This window comes from Mesoplodon densirostris, chromosome 7, assembly GCF_025265405.1.
Source record: "Mesoplodon densirostris isolate mMesDen1 chromosome 7, mMesDen1 primary haplotype, whole genome shotgun sequence".
NCBI classification, from domain to species: domain Eukaryota; kingdom Metazoa; phylum Chordata; class Mammalia; order Artiodactyla; family Ziphiidae; genus Mesoplodon; species Mesoplodon densirostris.
In genome coordinates, this window is record NC_082667.1 from 946,273 (window position 1) to 966,734 (window position 20,462).

The 20,462-nt window shown below is 55.8% G+C and overlaps 3 protein-coding genes across 3 annotated transcripts in view; 1 reads left to right on the forward strand and 2 right to left on the reverse strand.

Annotated features, from left to right (window-relative positions):
- Nucleotides 1-923: 923 nt before the first annotated feature.
- SCT (secretin) lies at nt 924-1,711 on the reverse strand. The gene is made up of 4 exons (XM_060102927.1): nt 1,623-1,711; nt 1,431-1,532; nt 1,257-1,349; nt 924-1,047 (listed from the first exon to the last, which is right to left on the reverse strand). The coding sequence occupies exons 1-4, from the start codon at nt 1,709-1,711 to the stop codon at nt 924-926; spliced, it is 408 nt and encodes a 135-aa protein (XP_059958910.1).
- Nucleotides 1,712-12,816: 11,105 nt separating this feature from the next.
- DRD4 (dopamine receptor D4) lies at nt 12,817-15,767 on the forward strand. Its single transcript, XM_060104778.1, has 4 exons — nt 12,817-13,086; nt 14,690-14,802; nt 14,874-15,442; nt 15,565-15,767. Exons 1-4 carry the CDS (start codon nt 12,817-12,819, stop codon nt 15,765-15,767), a joined length of 1,155 nt encoding a protein of 384 aa, XP_059960761.1.
- A 2,267-nt stretch (nt 15,768-18,034) lies between these two features.
- Nucleotides 18,035-20,462, reverse strand: part of DEAF1 (DEAF1 transcription factor) — a 28,194-nt gene continuing 25,766 nt past the window's right edge. Inside the window, exon 12 of the mRNA XM_060105585.1 lies at nt 18,035-19,465. Coding sequence (XP_059961568.1) covers nt 19,361-19,465 — 105 coding nt within the window. The 3' untranslated portion in view covers nt 18,035-19,360. The remainder of the gene's footprint in view (nt 19,466-20,462) is intronic.

Below are 20,462 nucleotides of genomic sequence, written 5' to 3' on the forward strand. Positions count from 1 at the left end.
AAAGGCTATATGTGTCCTAGGGACTCTCCTGCCTGTCCCAGAAACAAGCCGGCTTCTTCCAAGGGGGCTGGGCGGGGTCACAGTGACAAGGATAGCAGTGCTTCGGGGCAGCGGGGGGGTGACCCTGGGCCCCTAGAGAGGGGCGTCCTGGTGAGGGGCCCATGGCACAGGCCCCCAGCTGCCCCACCTCCATCTTTCCTCAGCCCCCTAAGCCCGGCAGCTGGGAGAGGACACTGGGTGGGGGAGGGGCTGCTGTGCCGGGTCTGGCGGAGCCCTTCGCACCTCCAGGCCCCAGGCCGTGCGCGCCTGAGACACCTTTGCGGAGCAACCCTGAGCCCGTGGTCCTACAAGGCCTCCTGCAGCCTGGCACTTGGGGTGTCATCACCGGCCCTGCTCCACAGGCCCCGGGAGGTCAGGCCACCCATCCAGACTGCACGCCTGGACCCAGAGCCAAGACTCATGCTCAGGCCCTTTCACTGCGGAGTGGCCTCCTGGGTCCTGCCTGTCGCCTCTTCCTGCTTGGCCGAGCCTCCTTGCCCCCTCACCGCTGCCCCCTGGGGCAGGAGCTGGGGGACATCTGAGCCCCCCCAGAGCCCCTGAATGTTTGCTGTGTGGAAGCCAGAGGTGCCGGGCGGCTTCCAGGGAGCTCAGTGGATGGGGCAGGAGATAAGGAAGCGGAAAGATGAGGCTCCCCACTGGCTTCCCAGGTTTAAAGGGCAGCTGGGCATGGCCACGGTCCTAGAATCCCGAGGATGGGTCTCTCCTTCCCTCTGGCAGCCCTGCCCTGCAGCAGCTTCCTCGATGGTACCCAGACGGCGCACAGAGCGGGCTCACAAGGCCAGGGTCTGAATTGCTCCTTTATTGGTGCCAACTGCAACCCCCCCCTCCCCTGTCCAAGCTCCCCTTGGGAGGTTCCTTCTTCCTCAGGGCCTCATCTGGGTCCCCTCAGCAGCAGGGATGGCCGGCTCTGACACCATGACCCCAGCCCTCAGTCCAAGAGGCATCTGGGGAGACCAGGCCTGATCCTCGGGGGGCCTCAGGGGCATCCTGCAGAGACAGCCAGGTTAGGGGTTGGGGGCTTGGTGCTGGAGACTGCTGCCCACCTGGCGAAACTGGGCCTTCTCTGGTCACCAGCGCTGACAGTTTCACCCTCCCAGACCCCTGGGCCATTGCTGTGTCCAGTTGTGCCCGGGACCTGGAGTGCCCCAGGGAGGGAGGCTACGGGGCAGGGGATGGGGGATGGGGCTGGTGCTCACCAGGCCTGCAGGGTGGGAGCGTCGGACCACAGCAGGCAGAGGTGGCCCTCCGCAGAGTTGGTCCAGGCTGTGCTGTTCTCTGTGTCCTGCTCGCTGCTCCCCACCCCAAGTCAGAATTAGTTTGGAGTTGGGGAGCCCCCCTGGCAGGTCCCCCCCCATCCCGCCGCCCCTCACCTGCGCTTCCCCACCAGGCCCTGCAGCAGCCGCTGCAGCCGCGCGCTCTCCCGCAGGCGGCTGAGCTCGCTGGTGAAAGTCCCGTCCGAGTGTCGCGGGGCCCTGCGGAGGGGACGCGGAGGGGGCCGCGGGGGGTCAGGGCCGGGGCGGGGTGGGGGCGGGCGGGCGCGGGCCCCGGGGCCGCGGGCTCACCTGGGGGGCGCGGGGCGCGCGGCGCAGCCCCGGAGCAGCGGCGGCGGCGGCGGCAGCAGCAGCAGCAGCAGCAGGGCCCGAGTGGCCATGGTGGGCGCCGGGCTGGGGCTGAGCGGCCGTCGGGCCGCGGCCCCTTTATATCGGCGCCCGGGAGCGGGAGCGGGAGCGGGGCGGGCGGGGGTCAGCGCCGCCCCGGCTCCGCGCCGCCCGAGCCGCGCCCCATCGATCGCGCGGGAAGGTCAGGGCCGCCCCCCCAGCTGTCGCTCCGGCCGGCCGGCCGCCCCCACCGCCGCGGTGGCGCCCCTCGGCGGGCCCGCTGGGGTTGGGCGCTCGGGGACAAGGGGACCCCGCAGGGGCGGCGGGCGGGACCTGCGGGGGGTCGGCCCGTGCAGTGCAGTGACCTTTCCCAGTCGCCGGGCGCGGGGCGGCGGGGGAGCGGCGGGCAGGTGGGCCGGGGGCGGGGGGTGGGGGTGGGGGTGGGGTAGGGGGCTGATGCCGCGCAAGACCCGGGCCTGGGGCGCCTTGGCCTTTGGGTGCATTTTTGGAAGCGGGAGACCTGGGCCTGTTTCGGGGCTTTTACAACCAGCACCCATGAAATCCTTACACGTAAATTACAAATCGAGTAAGAGGACTTCTTATAAACCAGTAGTTCTTGTGTTAAACTTTATATGCATTTTAAAGATAATTAGTAGACTTTCTTTAGAGCAGTTTTAGGGTTACGGAAGAATGGAGCTGAAAGTACAGGAGCTCACACACGCACGTGCCCAGACTCCCCAGCACCAGGCATTAGTTTGGGACGTTCGTTACAATTGATGAACCAGTATCGTACATTATTATTAACTAAACCCATGATTTACAGTACGGTTCACCTTGGTGTTGTACACTCTGTGGGTTTTGACAAATGTACAATGACACGAGTCTGCTATTGTAGACAGTACCACCCAGGGCCCTGCCCTAAAAATCCCCTGCTCGCCACCTGTTCACCCCTCCTGCATCAACCCCTGATCTTTTCACTGTCTCCATTGTTTTACCTTTTCCAGAATGTCATAGGGTTGGAAGCATACAGTCTGTGGCCTTTTCTTATCGGCTCCTTTCACTTAGTTATATGCATTTAAGGTTCCTCCGTGCCTTGTCATGGCCTGATAGCGCATTCCTTTTTAGTGCTGAATAATACTTCATTGTCCGATGGACCACAGTTTATTTATCCACTCACCTATTAAAGGACATCTTTGTTGCTTCCAAGTTTTGACAATTATGAATAAAGCTGCTGTAAACATCTGTGTGCAGGTTTCTGTGTGGACATAAGTTTTCAGCTCCTTTGGGTAAACACCAAGGACCATGATTGCTGGATCCCATGGGAAGATTATGGTTTGCTTTATAGGAAAGCAGCAGACTGTCTTCCAAAGTGGCTGCACTGTTTTGCATTCACACCAGGGCATGTGTAGTGGTATCTCATTGTTTTCTGTACGTGTATTTGCAACAGCTGCTGTGGCCTCTTCTTGCACAAATTTGGCAAATTAAAACCCCTAAACTTTAACAACATTGACTGATTAATGACATTCATGAGAACACTCAAAATTCTGAGTAGTCGTTTAACCAGTCAGATGTCTTAGCACCTCAAACACTTAAGTGACCAGGCAGATCTTCATAGGAAAGATCTTCCTATTAAAAAAATTTTGGGGGGATTCCCTGGTGGCGCAGTGGTTGAGAGTCCGCCTGCCAATGCAGGGGACATGGGTTCGTGCCCCGGTCTGGGAAGATCCCACATACCGTGGAGCGGCTGGGCCCGTGAGCCATGGCGGCTGAGCCTGCGCGTCCGGAGCCTATGCTCCACAACGGGAGAGGCCACAACAGTGAGAGGCTCGCATACAGCAAAAAAAAAAAATTTTCGCATGCAGTAAAATTGACTTCTAAAAAATTAACATACTGTAAAAAATGAATTTCAACACATGTATGGATCCGTGTAGCCACCACCGTAATCAGGGTACAGAGCAAGTCCATCACCCCAAAGAACCCTCTCCTTCTGCCCTTTGTGGTCACATCCACTGCCCTGAGCGATTTCAGTCACACCTGCTCGAGGTCCCCAGCAGTCACTAGCATAGAAGGACGGACCCAGATGGAGCCGAGGCAAGGAGAGGCGGGCTGTGTCCTGCATGTGCATGGCGCAGAGAATTTTGTAACTAGCTGCCTCCATCACGTCTGAATGGCTGTTGCCAGTTGTCTTTGCTGCTCAGAATCTCTCCAGACGGTCCTGGCCTGTGTCCTCCACACCCACGTGTGGCTACCTCAGCGTTTCATGCTGAAATCCGACAGGTAACGAGGACCGGACCCTGATGGGAACTGGAGCAGGAATGGACCGGTCCACTCACACCTTGCCTGGTTTGGACCCTACTCTGAAACACACAACACAAGCCACATGACAAAACACCACGTTCAACCCACAGATTTCAGGGAGAGCCCCAGGGATTTCCAGGACGTCAACCCTGGCTGGGTCCTCGTTACAAACACACAGAAAACAGTCAACGTATGTGAATAGCTATTTGAAGCCTCTAATCGGATATCACTCTGTGTGTGGGATCCTAATAATGGCCAATTTCAGTATTCAGGATTCTGAGGAAGAATATGCAGCTTTATAATTATTATTATTATTATTTTTTGCGGCATGCAGGCCTCTCACTGTTGTGGCCTCTCCCATTGCGGAGCACAGGCTCCGGACGCGCAGGCTCAGCGGCCATGGCTCACGGGCCCAGCCGCTCCGCGGCATATGGGATCTTCCCAGACCGGGGCACGAACCCGTGTCCCCTGCATTGGCAGGCAGCTTCCCAACCACTGCGCCACCAGGGAAGCCCCGCAGCTTTATTGTTTCACGGTAGAACATAGGAGGGAGCATTTTCAAAGCAGAAGTATTTCTCTCACTGTGACACAGTTTTATTCTCTGAATACTAAAGCACAGAAAATATTCTCTACTCTTTGTTTGTTTGTTTTAACCAAGATTTAAATGTCAAGTTTAAGTTAATTGTATCTACTCTTAGTTCTACATTAGGAGTGTCCTAGGAAGGTATTGAAAAGAATTATTTCTCTCAAATCTACGACCACTCTGCTCTTCCCCGCCTTCCACAGAACTGCAAGCTCCAGTGTGACTTAGGTTATGTTTGGCTGGATGCTTTCACAGTGTGAGCCTGGGACCCACGGTGCAGCCTTTCTGTGGCCTTAACGAACATCCCCTCTTAAGGACCAGAAAAAGAAAAATAACTTTTCTTATTATAGAGAATTAAAAACATACAAAAGTAGACAAACGCCCATGTACCATTACTCAGCTTCAACAATTTATGATAAATCTTATCTATCCCTGTTGATTTTCTCTATTTTTTTCAAACTAATTTTGGAGCAGGTTTCAGAACTTGCATCATTTTACCTGTAAGGATTTCAGCATATATCTCAAAAAGTTAAGGACTGTCAATTGTCGGGGACCCCACAGAGATCGTCGCCAAGGGAGCCCGTTGATCAAACGAACCTGAGTTAACAAACCCAAGCCAGAAAGAGCATGGGCTCAGAATGGCTCAAGGGGTGTCGTTACCAGGCTTTGGGATAAGGGCGCAATTGCTCTAAGAAGGGTCTTTCAAAGCAGGAAACTGGACAGGATTGAGAAAAGGTTGTCAATAGTTTAGGGTTGGTGAACACAGGGAGACAGCATTCTTAATATGGTGAAACTTACAGTGTTTTCCTGTTTCTTGTCTCCTGCTTAATTAAGATAACAACATATGGGCGATAACCCCATTTATTACCTCCCAAAGCGTCATTATTTTATGTTCCAGATGTAGATCTGGAATTTATGTCGCACATGGTGTTAGGCAGTGACTGAGTTTCATTTTTTCTATGCGGCCGTCCAGCCGTCCAGCATTAGTTACTGAAAGACCATATTTCTCCCCTGCCCTTCAATGTCATTGTAACTGTGGACCAACCATCTATGTGCACTTAGGTCTCCACGCTCCCTGTTATATGCCATCAGCCTGATTGTCATCCTTCATACTGTCTTAGCTACAATGCCTCAATTACTTCACTATCTTAGTTACGGTACTTTTATAAGTCTTCATAGCTGACAGATCAAATCTGTTTACCTTGCTTTTCTTCAAGAGTGTTTTAGCTATTTTTGACCCTCTGCATTTCCATATAAATTCTAGGATCTACTTGTCAAGGTTTACAGAAAGATACTGTTAGGAGACTAATGAAAACTTCATCAAATTGTTAGATCAATTTTAGAATTCTATGAAATTGTGCTTCTGAATCGCGATTCCCCAATGATGAGTGATGTAGGGCATCTTTCAAGTGCTTCTTGGTCATTTGTGTACCTTCTTTGGAAACCACTGCAAATCCAAGGTCATGAAGATTTGTCCCTATATTTTCTTCTAAGAGTTTTTTTTTTTTTTTTTTTTTTTTTTTTTTTTTCTTTTTGCGGTATGCGGGCCTCTCACTGTTGTGGCCTCTCCCGTTGCGGAGCACAGGCTCCGGATGCGCAGGCCCAGCGGCCATGGCTCACGGGCCCAGCCGCTCCGCGGCATACGGGATCCTCCCAGACCGGGGCACGAACCCGTATCCCCTGCATCGGCAGGCGGACTCTTAACCACTGTGCCACCAGGGAGGCCCCTCTTCTAAGAGTTTTATAGGTTTATTTTAATTTTTATTATTTTTCTTGTAAGACTCTTGTTTTTCCACCGTACCAAACAGCTTGTGGGATCTTATGTTCCCAACCAGGATCGAACCCAGGCCCCCGGCAGTGAGAGCACAGAGTCCTAACCACTGGTCCACCAGGGAATTCCCAGTTTTATAGTTTTAGATCAAATATTTTAGACTATGATTCATTTTTTGAGTTAAGTTTTGTATATGGTGTGAGGTAAGGATTGAACTTCATTGTTTTGCATGTGGATGTCCAGTTGTTCCAATGCCATGTATTGAAGAAACTCTTCTTTCCCTATTAAATAGTCTTGACACCCCTGTTAAAAGTCAATTGATCACACCAACACGCCACAACTAGAGAGAAGCCTGGGCACCACAACAAAACATCCTGTGTGCCACAATTAAGACCTGACGCAGCCAAAAATAAATAAATATTTTTTAAAAAGAAAATCAATTGATCACAGATGTATGGGTTTATATCTGAACCCTCAATTCTATTCCATTGATCTTTATGTCTGTCCTTAACACCAGTACCATATTGTTTTGATTCCTGTAGTTTTGTAGCAATTTTTGGAATCAGCAACTGTGCCAAGTTTGTTTTCTCCTTTTCGAGAATGTTTTGGTTATTGGGGTTTCCTTGCAATTCCATATGAATTTTAGGGTTGGATTTTCCAGTTCTTAAAAAAAAAGTCGGGCCTCCCTGGTGGCGCAAGTGGTTGAGAGTCCGCCTGCCGATGCAGGGGATACGGGTTCGTGCCCCGGTCTGGGAGGATCCCATATGCCGCGGAGCGGCTGGGCCCGTGAGCCATGGCCGCTGAGCCTGCGCGTCCGGAGCCTGCGCGTCCGGAGCCTGTGCTCCGCAACGGGGGAGGCCACAACAGTGAGAGGCCCGCATACCGCAAAAAAAAAAAAAAAAAAAAAGTCACTGGAGTTTCACTTGGGAGCGTACTGAATCTGGGGATCATTTGGTGAGAAAAGGCATCTTAACAATATTAAATCTTCCAATCCATGAACATTAGATTGACTTATTTATGCCTTCTTTAATCTCTTCCAGCAACGTTTTCTAGTTATCAGTGTACAAGTCTTTCACCTTCTTGGTTAAATTTTTTACTAAGTATTTTATTCTTTTTGATGCTATTTCAAATGAATTACTTTCTTAATCTCATTTTTGGATTGTTCATTGCTAATATATAGAAATACAACTGATTCTTATATGTCAATCTTATATCCTGAAACTTTGTTGAATTTGTTTGTTAGCTCTAACAAGTTTTTTTTTTCTTCAGTATTTTCTATACATAAGATCATGCTATCAATAGTTTTACTTTTTTTCTCCGATTTTGGGTGCCTTTTATTTCTTTTTCTTGCCCATTTGCTCTCGCTAGAACTTCCAGGACATGTTGTATAGAAGCAACAAAGTTGGGTATCCTTGTCTTTTTCCTGATCTCAAGGGAAAGGTTTCAGTCTCTCATCACTGAGTATGATATTTTGTGTTTTTCATATATGGCCTTGATTGTGTTGAGGAAATTTCTTTCTATTCCTAGTTTATTGAGTCTTTTTATCATGAAAGTGTGTTGGATTTCATCAAATGCATTTTTCTGCATCAACTGAGATGATTAAATTTATTCTTCCATTCTATTAATGTGATGTATTACATTGATTGAGTTTTGTCTGTTGAATCACCCTTGCATTCCTGGGATAAATCCCCATTTGGTCATAGTGTATAATCCTTTAAAAAGTGCTGCTGGGGCCTCCCTGGTGACGCAAGTGGTTGAGAGTCCGCCTGCCGATGCAGGGGATATGGGTTCGTGCCCCGGTCTGGGAGGATCCCATATGCCGTGGAGCGGCTGGGCCCGTGAGCCATGGCCGCTGAGCCTGCGCGTCCGGAGCCTGCGCGTCCGGAGCCTGTGCTCCGCAGCGGGGGAGGCCACAGCAGTGAGAGGCCCGCATACCGCAAAAAAAAAAAAAAAAAAAAAGTGCTGCTGGATTTGGCTTGATCATATTTTGTCGAAGAGTTTTATATGTATATTTATAAGGGATACTCATTTGCAGTTTTCTTTCCTGTAGTATCATTACTGTTGAGTTTTGAGAGTTCTTTATGTATTTTGTATACAAGTCATTTGCTAGAAATGCAATTTGGTGATATTTTCTTCCATCCTATGACTGAAAGTTTTTAATTTTAGTTAAGTCCAGTTTATCTATTTTTTCATTTGTAGATCCATGCTTTTGGTGTCATGTCTAAAACTCTTTGCCTAATCCCTGGTCACAAAGATTTTCTCCCGTCTTTTCTTCCAAATTTTTTATAGTTTTAGGTTTTACATTTAAATCTATGATTATATATATATCACTTTGCTGTAAACCTGAAAATGACACAGTATTGTAAATCAACTACAGTGGAAGAAAGAAAGAAGAAAGAAAAAGAAAGAAATAAAAGTCATCCAGATAAGAAAAGAAGAAATAAAATTGTCTCTATTCATGAACAAGATCATTATCTATGTAGAAATCTTGAAGAAAACCAAAGGGGGGGAAAAATCCTTGAACTAATAGTGAGTTTAGCAACATCAAAAGATACAAGGTCGGGCTTCCCTGGTAGCGCAGTGGTTGAGAGTCCGCCTGCCAATGCAGGGGACATGGGTTTGTGCCCTGGTCCGGGAAGATCCCACATGCCGCGGAGCGGCTGGACCCGTGAGCCATGGCCGCTGGGCTTGCGCGTCCGGAGCCTGTGCTCCGCAACGGGAGAGGCCGCAACAGTGAGAGGCCTGCATACCACAAAAAAAAAAAAAAAAAAAAAAAAGATACAAGGTCAATATACAAAACTGTTTCTGCTCATTGGCAATGAACAACTGGAAACCAAACAAGTTTTAAGCACCATTTACAATTGTACCAGAAAACATGAAATACTTAGGTACAAATCTTACAAAATATGTGCAGGATCTGTATGTTGAAAAGTACAAAATACTGATGAAAGAAATCAAAGAATATCTAAATAAATGGAGAGATATACTATATTCATGAATTGGAAGACTCAATATTGTTAAGATGTCAATTTCCCCCAGTCATATTCCCAGCAGGACTTTTTTGCAGATATAGACAAGCTGATTCTAAAATTCATACATACAAAGGAACTAGAATAGTCAAAACAATTTTGTGAAAGAACAGCTTTAGAGGACCCACACTACCTGATATCATGACTTACTATAAAGTCACAATAATCAAGACTGTACTATTGCTGAAAGGAAAGACACTTGGATGATGGAAATGAATAGAGAGTCAAGAAATAGCCCCACACAAATATGATCAAGTGCTTTTGGACAAAAGTTCAAAGGCAATTCTATGGAGAGAAAACAATATTTTCAACAAGTTGTGCTGGGATAACTGGACATCCATAAGGAAGAAAAATCAATCAATTAATCACCTCAGCTCATACCTTACACATTAAAAAAAATTAACTCAAATACACTGTTAGGAGAATGAAGAGACAAGCTACAGTCTGGGAGGAAATATTTTCAAATTACATATCTGACATTTTCCCCCCATTTTAGCATGCAATGACATGTCTTTGTGATTTTTGGGGGGGGGCGGGGCTGTGTTGCACCGTATGTGGGATCTTATTTCCCTGACCAGAGATCAAACCCGTGCCGCCTGCAGTAGAAGTGTGGAGTCTCACCCACTGGACCACCAGGGAACTCCCTCATTGTGATTTTTTTTTTTTAAGAATTACCTTGGGGGCTTCCCTGGTGGCGCAGTGGTTGAGAATCCGCCTGCCGATGCAGGGGACACGGGTTCATGCCCCGGTCTGGGAAGATCCCACATGCCGCAGAGTGGCTAGGCCCATGAGCCATGGCCGCTGAGCCTGAGCATCCGGAGCCTGTGCTCCGCAGCAGGAGAGGCCACAACGGTGAGAGGCCCGCGTACCACAAAAAAAAAAAAAAAAAAAAAAAAAAAGAATTACCTTGACTATGGAGATAATTTTTTTTAATTTATTTATTTTAATTTATTTATTTTTGGCTGTGTTGGGTCTTCGTTTCTGTGCGAGGGCTTTCTCTATTTGCAGCGAGCGGGGGCCACTCTTCATCGCGGTGTGCGGGCTTCTCACTGTCGTGGCCTCTCTTGTTGCGGAGCACAGGCTCCAGATGCGCAGGCTCAGTAGTTGTGGCTCACGAGCCCAGTTGCTCCGCGGCATGTGGGATCTTCCCAGACCAGGGCTCGAACCCGTGTCCGCTGTATTGGCAGGCAGATTCTCAACCACTGCGCCACCAGGGAAGCCCCCTCGTTGTGATTTTTATTGTCATGTCCCCGATGGCTAAGGATGTTAAGCACTTTCTCATGTGCTTATTTGCTTATTGACCATTGGGATACCCTCTTTTGTAATGTGGGTACAAGACTTTTACCTTTGTTAAAATGGGATTGTCTTTCTTTTCGTGTTTATTTAACATAGCTCTTTATATATTCTGGATCTGTATCCTTTATCAGAGATCTATATTGCAACTATATTATATCCTTTCCCAGTCTGGACTACCTTTTCACTCTTAATGGTGGCAGATGTCTGAGGACCAGGAGAGAGACCCAAGGCAGATAGGAGGCTAGGCTGGACTCACCACTTGGCACCCAACCCAAGATCACAGAGCCAACCAACCCTGCCTTGGATTTTTGTCTTGTGAGAAAAGAAACTTCCTGCCCTAGTCACTAGTATTGTGAGTTCTCTTGCTCAAGGCTTCAGAAGAGGGGGGAAGCCTGCCTGTCCCTTTACTGATCCACATGGAAGGGATGGAGATGTTGAATGCAACTCAGACCTGGATGCCCATCTACACCGTGTCCTGAACACCTTTCCTTTATCAGACCTCAAGTGATTTTGCCCTTTATGAGTATATCATGACATCTGTCTCTTCAGAGTCCTTGTTTTCTCTTTAATACACACAGTACCAGTCCCTCAAGCTGGCCCCTGTGTCTCCTGATGTCTTTGAAATCAGGATCCTTGATTCCTGGCAGCACCTCTGCGATTCAGGCCCATCCTGAGTTTTCTGGCCCTCCCAGGGCGGAGGGAGTCACAGATGCAAACGAGGGGCCAGGATGTGCATTAGATGGTCCCACCGAGGGATGCAGCTGCATAGCCCACTTCTTGGCTCCGTTAGTGACCAGGCTGCGGGTCACAGGAAGTCCGTAATGAAAATTCTCACTGCACATTTTCCTTGCACGTTCTTTCTGTTCACTTTTATAATCTGAGACAGATGGTCTAGGCTGACCTCTCTGTCATGAACAGCCATCTCTGCCAATTCTGTGCCCCATGGATACAACGCAGTCTTACCTGCATGGGTCTGGGACCCTGTACCCAGAGCCCCTCAAGCTCCTACAGTCCTATGTTGGCAGGTGGAGGGTGATGGACACATGGGGCCCCAGGCTCATCCTTGGGAGGGAGGGAGGGAGAATCACCCCCAGTGCTCCAGGGAGGCCCGGGGTCTAGTGAGTTTGTAGGAGTGGAGGGTGCAAGTTGAGAGGGTTCTCATTTGGGGCTTTTCTCTGTGAAGAAGGAAGTGACACAGGTAAAACATGTCTGAAGAGCACACAGAACTCTGGCGACTGCTAAGCCCCCTGTGGGCTTATTATGGCCTTTCCTCCTGTTACGGCCTTTCAGGTTCTGTGGGGTGAGCTCATTTTCCAGGCTCAGAGGGGTGCACAGCTTGCTCAGGGTCACAGGCTCGGAGGTGATGGAGCCGGAATTGAGGTTGACCACTCAGCTACTGGGGGGAAGATGAAGTGTCATGCAGTGGATGTGGGTGGAGAGTGAGTGAGTGTGGTCCAGACTGGTGGAGAGGCTGCTTTGGGTGGGGGGAGTGCAGGGCCCCTGGTTGGGGTCTGCAGTCATTGCTGGGGGACGCAAAGGGGCCCAAGAGGCTGGGTCGGGTGAGGTGTAGAGGGTGGAAGGGTGAGCATGGAGCTGGCACCGCCGATCATCAGGGGGCGCCAGGGGGCAGGCTGGGCTTGGTGGCCTGAAAAGGCTGTCCTCCCCAGACGCTTGAACCGGATGGAGTGAGAAGTGGCTCCACCTCCGCCTCGAGGGCCTCCAGCAGGGTCCCTGGGGCGGCGACGCCCGGACCCAATCCATGTAGGGACGCGGGGGCTCTCTGGGGCCGGGCGGGATGGCGGTGGCATGGGCGCCCGCGAGTCTCGAGGGACGGTCGGCCCGACCTTCCATCCCCGTCGGTTTCTCGGGGCTCAGACCAGCGCGTAGCCCCCCAACCCTTCCAGGCGCAGAGCGATGCTGGGCCCGCCCGTGCCAATCACATCGCTTCATTCGGGTCGCTTTGGGACGTTGCATTTGGCCACCTGCCGGTGTCTCGGAGCGCATAAGTCCAAGATGGGCGAAGACTGGTTGCAACTTAGAGCGCCCCGGGGTCCATCGAGCCGGGCGGACAGGGCGGGACTAAGACCAGGCTGGGCGGGCCGGAGGGGCGGGGCTCCGGCTCCCGACCTGGGCACTGTCCGCGGTGCTGAGCACCCGCCGGGGCGCGCGGGGTCGTGCGCCATGGGGAACCGCAGCGCCGCGGACGCGGACGGGCTGCTGGCTGGGCGCGGGCCCGGCACGGGCGGCGGGGCGGGGGGCCCCGGGGCGGCGGCGGCGCTGGCGGGGGGCGTGCTGCTCATCGGCGCGGTGCTCGCAGGGAACTCGCTCGTGTGCGTGAGCGTGGCGGCCGAGCGCGCCCTGCAGACGCCCACCAACTACTTCATCGTGAGCCTGGCGGCCGCCGACCTCCTGCTCGCCCTGCTCGTGCTGCCTCTCTTCGTCTACTCCGAGGTGAGCCCGCGTCGCGACCGCACGCGCACCCTCACCTGCTCCTTGTTCCCTGTGCCGAGCCACACCGAGGACCCAGCGTGACCCTGCCGCCTGGCCTCTCAGGAGCCTCGAGCTGGGGGCCGCGCCTGGTCCCAGGACGACCGGAGCCTCCAGCACCTCCGAGCCTCACTCCCCTCCCCCATCTCGCTGTCCATCTGCCCGCTTTGCTGTCTGTCCGCCCTCCCTCTTCCGCCCCTCTCTCCTCTTCTCCCTTTCTGTCTTGGTGTCTGTTACCCAAGAGATGCCTCTGTCCTTCAAGCAGAGACCCCAGAAACAGGCGACTTTGGCAGTCCAGCCCCCCACTCAGCCCCCTCAGCCGGGTTCCACTCCCCCAGGGGAGCCAGGTGTAGAGGGTGGAAGGGTGAGCATGGAGCTGGTACCGCCGATCCTGTACAGACAGGCAGATTCAGGCTTACCCCTATGCCGGCTCCCCCGGGGCACAGAGACACACACGTCACTGCACGAGGCCACACCACAGCCAGGCAGGACCACAGGCGAGCGCACACCAGCACACTCCAGGGCAGGAGACCCTCACTCACGCACCGACTGGGCTCCCAGCAGGAGGGACGCTCAGCTGCCAGGAGCTGCAGGGCAGTGAGCACAGCTGGAGCGAGGGGACACCCGGGCCTGACAGTGGAACCAAGGGAAGGCGCAGGTGTGGGGTCCAGAGCCCCTGCCAGAACCTGGGCCCAGGAGCCTCCAGCCCCAGAGCAGGTCTGGCCCTTGGGTCGGTCCCCCTTGGTGCCAGCCATGTCCACTCTGCAGTTTGGGCAGAGAAAAGCTGCTTAGGGCTGAGTTGGGGACACAGCGTCCTGGGCTATGGGGGAGGGGAGGCTTGGTTTTTCTAAGGTGGACACAGTGGGTCTGGGAAGGGCTGGGGCAGAGGCTAGCAGGACAAGGACAGACATGACCTGCCGCTCCCCGCCACCCTGAGCCGCAGACAGACGTCACAGTGACGGCTCTTAAGCTCCTAATCGCCCCAAATCAGCAGGAGGGGATTTAGAGGGGGGCGGCTGTCTGCTCCTTTGCCCTTGGTGGGACTGCCGGGCACGGTGCCGGGGACTTTACTTTGTAACAATGCTTGGGTGCCATCCTCGCCCTCTCTTACGGGTGAGGGGACAGGAGTGAAATGACCCGTCCAGAGGCCCAGAGAGCGAGTTTCCGCAGACACTGACTCTTAGCTGTCTGCGGGGGCGGGGGGCAGGGATGGGGTGCTGGCCTCACACTCTAGGGCCGCAGGGTCCCCACCTGCGCAGGGAGGGGCCCCACGGTATCCTGAGCCCCACAGCATCAGAGATCACAGACCTCAGGTGACTATGCCCCCCAGGATCCCCCCAAGGCCTTTCTCAGTTCTAAGAGAAAGGAAGGGGGGCGCCTCTTGGCCCCCAGCTTGGGGGCGGGCAGGACTGCCCAGCTGTCTCCGGCTCACTCCCCTCCCCCACCCCCATATTCAGCCCCCTCTGCTCCCGGACCACTGGGGGTCAGAAAGACAGCTTGGGCAGGCGGCTGGGGGAGGGTAGCGTCCTGTGTCTGTTGTTGCTACGGGGCCCCTCCCTGCGCCCAGGTCCAGGGCGGCGTGTGGCTGCTGAGCCCCGGACTCTGCGACGCGCTCATGGCCATGGACGTCATGCTGTGCACGGCCTCCATCTTCAACTTGTGCGCCATCAGCGTGGACAGGTAGGCTGCCCCCACCGCCCCGGACCCTGTAGGGCCGCCCCGCCCCGCCGCCCTCACCACGCTCCCCGCAGGTTCGCAGCGGTGGCCGTGCCGCTGCGCTACAACCGCCAGGGCCGCGGCGGCCGGCAGCTGCTGCTCATCGGCGCCACGTGGCTGCTGTCGGCCGCGGTGGCGGCACCCGTGTTGTGCGGCCTCAACGACGCGCGCAGCCGCGATCCCTCCGTGTGCCGCCTGGAGGACCGCGACTACGTGGTCTACTCGTCCGTGTGCTCCTTCTTCCTGCCCTGCCCGCTCATGCTGCTGCTCTACTGGGCCACGTTCCGGGGCCTTCGGCGCTGGGAGGCAGCCCGCCGCGCCAAGCTGCACGGCCGTGCAACCCGCCGCCCCAGCGGCCCCGGCCCGCCGCCCCCCGACGCCATCCCGGCCCCAGACTGCATCCCGCCCCCCGACGCCCCGACGCCCCCCGACGCCATCCAGGCCCCCGATGCCGCCCCGCCCCCCGACGCCACCCCAACCTCGGATGCCGTCGTGCCCCCGGACGCCATGCCGGCCGAACCCCCGCTGCGGGCCCGCAGGAGGAGACGCGCCAAGATCACGGGCCGGGAGCGCAAAGCTATGAGAGTCCTGCCTGTGGTGGTCGGTGGGTACCGGCCTGGGGACGTGGGCAGAGGGGAAGACTGCAGCGCCCAGGGTGTGAGGCGGCGCCCAGGGCGGGGGGCGTGGCAGGGAGCCGCTCACGGCAGCCCCAACCCCGCCCCCCAGGGGCCTTTCTGCTGTGCTGGACGCCCTTCTTTGTCGTGCACATCTCCCGGGCGCTGTGTCCCACGTGCGCCGTGCCCCCGCGGCTGGTGAGCGCGGTCACCTGGCTGGGCTACGTCAACAGCGCCCTCAACCCCGTCATCTACACCATCTTCAACGCCGAGTTCCGGACCGTCTTCCGCAAGGCTCTGCGCCTCGGCTGCTGAGCAGACCGCTGGCACCGCAGCCCCTCGTCAGCACCCCCGCCTCGCCTGGGGGTTTGTAGGAGTAATTAAACAGATCCCCAACACCTGCTGGGAAGGCTCTTGGAGGCGGGGCAGGGGGCAAGGAGGAGGAGCCGAGGCCTCCACTGACCCTCATCCGGCCAGTTAACCCCTTCCTTCCTTCGGAGGAAGCCCAGAGAAGAGACCCCACCAAGCCAGGTCCTGGCTCTGCCCCTGGGGTGGGCGGGGAGGCTGCAGCGAGGTGTGTTCAGCTCTGCCCTGCCCCAGAAGCCTTGGGAACAGGGCCAGCCGTTGCCTGGGAAGACTGCCCCGACTCAAACCATCCCCTAACAGGTTCCCTCCCCCACACACCCGGCCAGCTGCAACCCACCCCGACCCGACAGCTGTTCCCAGGCCAGCAACCTCCTCCCCTCGTCCTGGTGGCCCCATCCACTGTCCCTGCAAAATGCAGCTGAGCCGCCCCTGCCACTGCTTTGGCAGCTGCCTCAAGGTCGGAGCACAGCTCCCTGCCAGCTCCTGACTTGCCGATAGATGCCCAAAGCCCAGAGGAACAGGGGGCCTGGGTGCTGGGTGGGCTCACGGGGGCAGCCTCCCTCCAGGGAGGGCCAGCGCAGGCCCACAAGGCACTCAGCCATCCTCTGCCCACTTGGCTGGGAGCAAGTGGGCAGAGCAGGGAGTGGCTGCCCCTCTCCCACCCACAGCATGGCGCCCCCCAACCCGAGACAGCCCCACTTGGACTTCACCTGGGCCCTCCCAGTCCCCCGCCAGGGGCACCTGCTGGTCCCAGTACTGTGGCTGAGCGCTCCTGTCAGGAACTGTAACCAAGCTGGCCACTGCCGGGTGCCAAGTTCTCCTCTGAACATGAGAAACTATGGGCTGTGAGGGCCACGGCATCAGGCCCACCCTCAGCGTGCTAAAATATTCCGTGGAGAGGGGGGCCACCCTGTTCCCCTCTCTGGGTGAGCACCGTTTCCCGCTCAGACTCTCCGCTGCCACCTCTGAAAAGCCTCCCTGACCACCCCCCAGGACCAGCCTGCCCCTATCATCCTGGGAGAGACTGGCCCTCGAGGAACTGAGTATTGATGGACTGGGGGCCAGTATGGGGTGCTGTGTCCCTGCACCACACAGGGACCAACACAAAATGGGAGTGCGGGAGGGGGCCCAGGGCCAGACCCCCAGGTCTGTTGGCTGCTTCAGCTTCCAGCACCTTCTTGCCTGTGAAGCATGAGGATGGCTGCAGCAGATACCCTGGGGCTCCTCCCGGGAGGAGCCCCAGATGGCACAGCCTCACCCGGGCAAGACACCTGCTTCAGAGCTGGGCTGGTGGTCCCTCCTGGGAACCTCAGACTTGAAGGAACCATCAGGCTGACGGCAGGGTCAGGGTCAGGGTCAGGGTCGGAGCAAAGGGCCCCTGACTGTGGCCGCTGGCCCTGCCACCTGGTTCATCTCTCAGGTCCACACCCCACGCCCATGCCCTGCCACCCATCTCTGATGTGCCCCGACATGCGCCTGCTGGGCCTTCCGTGGTCACTCCAGGTGGTCAGAGCTGGTGTCTACCACTGCCAAGAGGGTCTCAACTAGCAGCACCCCTGCCCGCCAGCCGTGGGCACCAGCTGCCATGCCCACCCAACCCAAGGGTCTGTGTGGAGCAAGGCCACATCCCCATCCATGTACCCTTCTCATCTCCTATACTAGGGATGGGGTGACCAGGCCCCAGACAGGCCAGGCCAGTAAGTGCACCTCTCTCGGAGGTGGGGCTGCAGATGGGCTGGGATCTGCTGGTGTCCAGCGCCGTCCCCGCTGGCCCTGTGGGAAGACTCGTGTGTCCCCCTCGGCGGGCACAAGTGGACACGGGGGAGGGACAAGGTGGGCACTGGGGGAACAGGTGCAGATACATAGAGCCTGGCTGACTCGGGGGCTCAGCCGGTGCCTCGAGGGTCCCAGGCCCACTGATGCCAAGTGTCACCGCAGCTTCAGCTCAGAGGACCGGCAGCACCCGGACGGCTGCCGCACTGCATAGTCAGAAGCCTTGGCCTGGCCCCCGCGGCTGCATCTGGCAGAAGATGCCATCAGAAGTGCTGACACAGAACTGAGGGTGTCAATGCACCCTTGGCACCCGGATGGCAATTTCCAGAAGGCTCCTGATGTCCAGGGTTATGCAGAGATAGCTTCAAAGGCTTAGAAACGATACACTTTGGAAAACTGCCCCCAACACGTGCAGTCCTCAGGCTTCTACTTTAAGGAGAAGGGGAGGGGAAGCCACCCTGACCCCAGGAAACCCTCCCCCAGGACAGCTTCCCTGCAGGGCCTGGTCCCAAGGCTGCCGAATCTGCTCACAGGGAGGCTGCTGCCTGGAGCTGGACGCCAGGGAGGGACCTGGAAGCCTTGCCCTGTGGGCGCTGCCCACCTAAGTCACCATTTTATCCTTTTCAGGTTTGGGGGGGGTTCTTCTGGGGGTGCAGCCCCTTCTGCTGAGGCCGACTTGGCCCCCACCCCCAGTTCTCACTTCCCACCACCTTCATGCTGTGCAAACCCCAGGGGCCGGGCCTGGCCTTCCCCAAGGTGGTGGAGAGGCGGGACGACAAAACAAATAAAACCCCAATAAACCCACTTAGTCCACAGAGGCCGATGGAACGGAGGCAGAGGGGCTTCTGGGGGGCAGGTCCTCCCCCACCTGGAGCCAGGCTGGGCGCGGGGGGACGGGCGTGGGCGCCACCCCCTCGGCTCACCGGGGAGCGTGTGGCCCAAAAGGCAAGTCTCTGTGTGCTATGAAGAACCTTCTGGAAGCAGGAGCTGGGAGGTGTGGGCCAGAGGTGTGAACGAGATGCAACAGTGAGGCGAGCGTCGGGGTCAAAGTCCATCTCTCAGTGCACAGAAGACGGGGCACCGCAGGCTTTCCCTGAACCCGGCTTGGGGACAGGCTGGGCAGGGCACCGGGAAGGGCAGGAACGAGGCCCCCAGCCCGTGAGAGCTGGGCCAGGATAGCCGGGTGCAGGCAGGAGCCACCCTGGGCGGGTCCCCAGGGGTCCCGGGCACGCTCTGTGCAAAGGGAAGGTGGCACGTCCAGACGCTGAGCCGTCCCTGAGACTGGACGGCGGCTCGGCCTTCCCGGCTGGCAGCTCTGGGGCCCCAGCTCCTGGGCAGCAGGTGCCGGCCTCCCATCCCGCCGGGCTAGGCCCCGTCCGGTCTCGGCTTCCGAAGTTCACGATTGGGCCCCCGGACCTCGGGGAGGTCGGAGCTTGGAGTCACCAGTCCGCGTGGGGCAGGGGCGCCAACTTTACTGACAGACACATGTATGTACACGCGTGTTACAGAACACGACACACCCGTAGGGAAGACGGGACGCTCATGATCCAAGGGATAAAAAAAAGCACCGCGAGCGGGCATCGAGGGCCCAGGCTGCGTCCACCGGCCGCCCTGGAGAGGCCCGCGCCCCCCGCCCCCCTTCGGGTCTTGGCGGCAGGAGGGCGCCGGTCACACGACGTCCACTCATAACTTGGCCAGCAAGTTCCTCCTTGTCCTCAGCGCCCCCCGTCCTCGAGGGTCCTTCCTGGCCACAGAGGCCCCGCGAGCCCTCACACGGTGACTTTCTCGATCACACCCTCGGAGACATGGACATCGTCCCCCTGCACGGTGACAGCTGCCGACTGACCACACATGTGCTGGTGGTCCTTCCAGTCCTGAAAGGAAGGACAGACTCCGTGTTACGGTTCAGAGTGAGAAGGCTGTGCCCGGGAGTGGGTCTGCACATGCTGAGCAGCCAGCCCTCCAGGGCAGGGGGCTCCCAGCCTCGCCCACCCTCCTGTTTAGGGACCCACTCCAAAGGCAAATACCCAGGATGACCCTTGAGACACGTCCACGCTCTGATCCTGCTGCCTCCTCCCTGAGATCTAAACGAAAACGCTCACACCTGCGGAGGAACACTTGTCTCTGATGTTGCTGCCCTACCGTATTACTTATCATCGCAGAAGTGAAAACACTGAGCGGGAGCCAGCCACGTGTCCACAGAGGGGCTGGGAGGCCGCGGCCCCCAGGGAGGTTGGGGAGGACGTCCACCACCCCCCCGCAACGCCCCCCGTCAGGGTGGGAGCTGCCGTCACCGGTTCACAGGTGGGAAATGGAGCCGAACTTGGCCTGGAGCAGGGCTCACTCTGGGGGCCCGACGGGGCGTGGTTAGTGGAGACATGGACCCCAAGACGCATGGAGAGGTTAGGGTTTGGTGAGCCATGACAAGACTTGAATGAACATCACACACACTCGGAAGCACAGAGACCAGCGGTGACCCCCGGAGGGCAGGGTTCCAGCTGCCTATCTTCGTGCTGTCCTATGTCTTCCAAATTTTCTACAAGTGTTGCCTTATTTTTATAATAAAAAAGTAAAATTTCAAATAATTACAGGCATACCTCAGAGACATTGCGGGTTCAGTTCCAGAATAAAGCAAATGTAGCAATAAAGCAAGTCACACAAGATTTCAGGTTTCCCGGGGCTTATACAGATCACGTTTGCACTACACTGTAGTCTATTAAGTGTGTGACTGTACGAACCTAATTCAAAGACACTCTATTCCTAAAAATGCTAACCATCACCTGACCAGGCAGGGTTGCCGCACACCTTTAATTTGTAAAAACGCAACATCTGAGAAGCGCAATAAAACAAGGTCTGCCTGTATATCAAAAG